The 5085-nt window shown below is 35.7% G+C and overlaps 1 protein-coding gene across 1 annotated transcript in view; it reads right to left on the bottom strand.

Annotated features, from left to right (window-relative positions):
* The window catches only part of LOC115235192 (beta-1,4-N-acetylgalactosaminyltransferase bre-4-like), a 27780-nt gene extending 23343 nt beyond the window's left edge, over nucleotides 1-4437 (bottom strand). The window contains exon 1 of the mRNA XM_029806810.1: nucleotides 4014-4437. Within this exon, the coding sequence (XP_029662670.1) occupies nucleotides 4014-4174 (161 nt within the window). The 5' untranslated portion in view covers nucleotides 4175-4437. The remainder of the gene's footprint in view (nucleotides 1-4013) is intronic.
* Between the last annotated feature and the right edge of the window lie 648 nt (nucleotides 4438-5085).

Here is a 5085-nt window from a genome sequence, read left to right as displayed (position 1 = left end):
ATGATTTATTACTTATTAATTAATATTATAATATAATAATATTATATAATTATTAATATTATATTAATAATATACTATATTAATATTATACTCATATAATTTTGAGAAGCTTATATTGCAATGCGTTTTTTTCCTCTTATCCTCTTTCTTTAATACAATTGCACGAAACTTCAAAGCTATACCGCAAAGAAATTTCCAGATAATAGCGTTAAATGAATCAACAGTATCCGATGTACATACATCGTATACTATTATCAGCATTGTACGAGAGCATGTTTTCCATTTGAGAGAGCCAGCCTTAGTCTTGACCGGCCAAAAGAGCGCGTTATACGCCAGCGAAACGCGCTGCAAAAGCGAACCTCTGGTCGCCGCACGTTCGTTGGCGTGTTGCTTCGTGATAATAACAGCGCGGTCGTTGCGACACGAAGGCGAGACGCGTCTTTCATTTCGCCGCTGCAGCTCGAGCGTAAGCGCCAAAAGCGCCTATAATTGCAGAGATTAAAAACGACAGTGAAAAAGTGCAGCGTCAAAAGAGTCACAAAATGAAATTCTTTGTGTGTAATGTCTCTCGTGTATAATATTTTTCGCGGGCACTCTCTCTCGTTTGTAATTTTTGAGAGAAAAAATGTAAAAAATAATATGTAATTATTTACATTCCCAGAAGTATCAGTCTTAACTTCAATGATAAATTTTGTAATAAATCCATAAAAGATTTTCCTATATATATGTATATATATATATATCCAAAATATTGTCTATTTTCAAGTTATGAACGATTGAAAAAATATCGCAGAATAAAGTTTCAAGAAGTGCAAAATCGTAAAAGAAAAATTTTATTTTTTTCAAAATCTTTTAAAGATTTCAGTTTTTGCGAGATTTCGTTTACAAAATCACCCCCCTCGTTAGATTCAACGTCGTTACTCGTATCCGATCGATAGCGGCTCTATACTCTATATGTCTCTCGCAGCGTGAGCGACCGATTATTTCCCATTACGAGAGCTCCGTAAATCGCGCGTGTACCAGCGCTGTCGTTAAGCAGCCACTTTGCCACGTTACGTAGCCGGGTAATGAGATTTCCCGCGTGTCTGCCGTGAGCCCCAAAAGATAAGAATCGATCTTAAGCTATAGGTTACTCAGTTACACGTGCCGCATACAAATGCGGGGATGTATGAAAATCCGCATGGGGATAACACGTTATATCTCTCACTCATATATTACAAAATAAATGCGCACAAAATTGAAGCATAATGAATTGATGTTATCTTTAAAAGTATCGGTTTATCGAAAGTACATCAAACAATTGTAAAAAGTGGAGAGATTTAATAATTATAACAAATTTGTCATAGACAGAAACATTTTTTCGATAAGTAGTAAAAATATTATTTAAGTAAAAGTCCATTTTTTCTTTCAAATAAAATTTATAACTCTAATTAAAACATATTCAACGGTGTCTTCTTTTCGACAGGAGTTAAATTTTTGACAAATTATAGTCAACCTCAAATTTATATATTTTAATAGCTTCGTATAAAACTATCAAAGCGACTACCGATTGAAATCATCGGTGATGTAACTGAATTATTAACAAGATTCCAAAAAGGGGAAAGGGTGGGGCAATGGATAATTTTGCAACGGGCCGAATGCGATTACGCGGTTCGTTACTCGTATCTGGCATCGATGTTACTTAACGCGGTTCGCTGCACGCACTCAAAGTATCCATCACAATGTTGAAAATTACATTACAGTCGCGGTTTTATGATAATAATAATAATAATAATAAGCAAGTGGTATAAGCGCAAAAAAAAATGTTTCAGTAGAATCCGATCATAATTTGCGCTTTATTCACGGCCTTCAAACTAAATAATACGATGAACGGCGATTATGACGGCGATGAACGATTTAACAATTAAATTTCGCTTGCGAATAATGGAGTTGGTTGAACGCTATTGCGAGAAGGGAGTGATTCAATCCGCTCTTTTATCCGACCGTTTTACAGCAGCGTATATTTTCCCTTTACGTCGTTATTCAATTTCATTTTAAGCGTTATCTTTTCAACGCGCTATGGCAAGCTCTGTGTAATTATCCGCGTGATCGCTAAAAAATGGAGCACGTAAGCAACAACCTTCTTTTAAAAAGAATTAAGCTTTTCAAACTTTAACTTTTTTATACTTAGTAATTATAAATTACTTAATATTTTATATACTGTTTAATATTATATTTATAATACATAAAATTAGAATATTATATCGTAATCATTTAATGAATCTTAAATAATCTTATAGTAGTTTACATAAAAAAAAATTTGAGGATAACAAGATGGATTATGATAATTTCTATTGTGGTATCAATGGATATGTATAATATTAATCGTATATATGTATATATATATATATATACTCCTTTTTTAATTTTCACTGCATTATTTTGCCTAATAAAATTTATAACTCTAATTAAAACATATTCAACGGTGTCTTCTTTTCGACAGGAGTTAAATTTTTGACAAATTATAGTCAACCTCAAATTTATATATTTTAATAGCTTCGTATAAAACTATCAAAGCGACTACCGATTGAAATCATCGGTGATGTAACTGAATTATTAACAAGATTCCAAAAAGGGGAAAGGGTGGGGCAATGGATAATTTTGCAACGGGCCGAATGCGATTACGCGGTTCGTTACTCGTATCTGGCATCGATGTTACTTAACGCGGTTCGCTGCACGCACTCAAAGTATCCATCACAATGTTGAAAATTACATTACAGTCGCGGTTTTATGATAATAATAATAATAATAATAAGCAAGTGGTATAAGCGCAAAAAAAAATGTTTCAGTAGAATCCGATCATAATTTGCGCTTTATTCACGGCCTTCAAACTAAATAATACGATGAACGGCGATTATGACGGCGATGAACGATTTAACAATTAAATTTCGCTTGCGAATAATGGAGTTGGTTGAACGCTATTGCGAGAAGGGAGTGATTCAATCCGCTCTTTTATCCGACCGTTTTACAGCAGCGTATATTTTCCCTTTACGTCGTTATTCAATTTCATTTTAAGCGTTATCTTTTCAACGCGCTATGGCAAGCTCTGTGTAATTATCCGCGTGATCGCTAAAAAATGGAGCACGTAAGCAACAACCTTCTTTTAAAAAGAATTAAGCTTTTCAAACTTTAACTTTTTTATACTTAGTAATTATAAATTACTTAATATTTTATATACTGTATGTATATATATATATATATACTCCTTTTTTAATTTTCACTGCATTATTTTGCCTTATAAATCAAATATACTCCTTTTCAATTAGTCATGATACATCATTAATATATTATTTGCGAATAATAGAACAACTCTTAATAATTACACCGTAAATTTTAAATGCTGCCAACACACATAAAAGATTAATTAAACTCTAACTGCTTTCTATTACAGTTATTCCAGAAATAATCGTTACGAGTGTAACACACACACGGTAAAGTTGAATATAAATCCAGCTCAATTATCACGAACGAGACATCCTCCGCGAAAGTTTTGCTCGCGGAAAGTTCACGTCAACAACAGTGCGCGGAGTCTATCGTTCGCACCGTAAATTCATGACGCAACACAATACAAACTCGCGAGCGACGATGAATAACGACGAGTCGGCTAATTATTAAACCGGGAATCCGACATTCGCAATTAGCGGAGAATTACGAGAACGCGTGCGTCTCCCATCCTCGCGATAATACATGCGAATGGCAGGCATACTGGGCGGAATTTAAGCACAGCGGATTCTGCGAAATTCACAGCTTCTAAGACGGGGGCGCGTTGAAGTTTGCACGAAACTGGAATAAATACTTAATGCTCCGCCATAGATGTAAAAGACGGGTTTATCGCAAGGAATATATAACGAGTCGAAAGCTCTCGATTCGTCTACCAAGTGTCGGATAATCAATCTGTCATCTCGATCGATGATCAATTCCATCGATTATATTTCATAATTTGAGACGAATCGAATAGACAGCAGGACACTCACCTGGTCGCGTTGATCGTGAAAATGGTCTCGATGGAGCGACGATCGAGCACGCCGCCGCTAAGCAGGTACTGGACGGCGATCAGGGCGAGGACGACGCAGGCGAGCGCCTTGTAGAGGTGGGCACGATGCCACAGTGTCACGGCTGCGGCGGCCACAGTCATTGCATGCGCGAGACACCATAACTCCCTCCTAGCCGCCGTTAGAGGAGCACCGCCGTGCACCACGAGGCGCTTCCCCCCGCTGGCCGCCGCTTTATCGGTTGCAGTCGCAACTGCTGGTGGACCTGGGACCGACCGAGTCCCTCTCCTCCTCCCTTGATGGGCACGAAGGGAGAAAAGGCCGCCCGGGGCTCCTCACTTGCGCTCGCCAAGAGCATTACCCCCGCGAACCCTCGGGACGTCCCCTCGGACCGGTATAATGACGTCTGCAAAACAGTAATCGAGAAAGTCAGAAGATTTCAAAGCCGCTAAAGGCCTTCTCGTTAATCATTATTAACAATTAATATCAATATTTTTACTATCAATTTTAATTTATTATATATATATAAATATGTACGCAAATGGTGCTATTAATTATTCAATTTGTTATAACAGAAATTGTGTTAAAATATAAATATAATTTTTGCACCACTAAAATATAAATTTTTATTAAAATATATTTCGGTACTGATTCAGTTATTATAAATTAATTAATTTGGTCACATATATATTTTCTTCTTTGACGCATAATTATTTTTAATTTAGATTTTTTGCAAAAGAGAAATAGAGAAAAAGAGAAAGACAGAGAGACAGAGAGAGAGAGAGAGAGAGAGAGAGAGAGAGAGAGAGAGAGAGAGTAGGAAAACTAAATAATAAATATTAATTTTCGCCCATCTAGATTTAGTTGAGATTTAATTGAAATGTATGAAAAAGAATATTTTTACTAATCAATTCTCTTCTGCAGATTTGCGTGAAAATAAAGACTGACTCAAATAAAATAATTAATAGATAATTATTAAAAATAATGAAATTAATATAATTTAAAGAGCGCGCTTCCTCTTATAAGATAAAAATGATTATTTTAGCGCGAAATA

This window comes from Formica exsecta, unplaced genomic scaffold, assembly GCF_003651465.1.
Source record: "Formica exsecta isolate Colony F162 unplaced genomic scaffold, ASM365146v1 scaffold211, whole genome shotgun sequence".
NCBI classification, from domain to species: domain Eukaryota; kingdom Metazoa; phylum Arthropoda; class Insecta; order Hymenoptera; family Formicidae; genus Formica; species Formica exsecta.
This window is presented reverse-complemented; position numbering and strand designations above follow the sequence as displayed.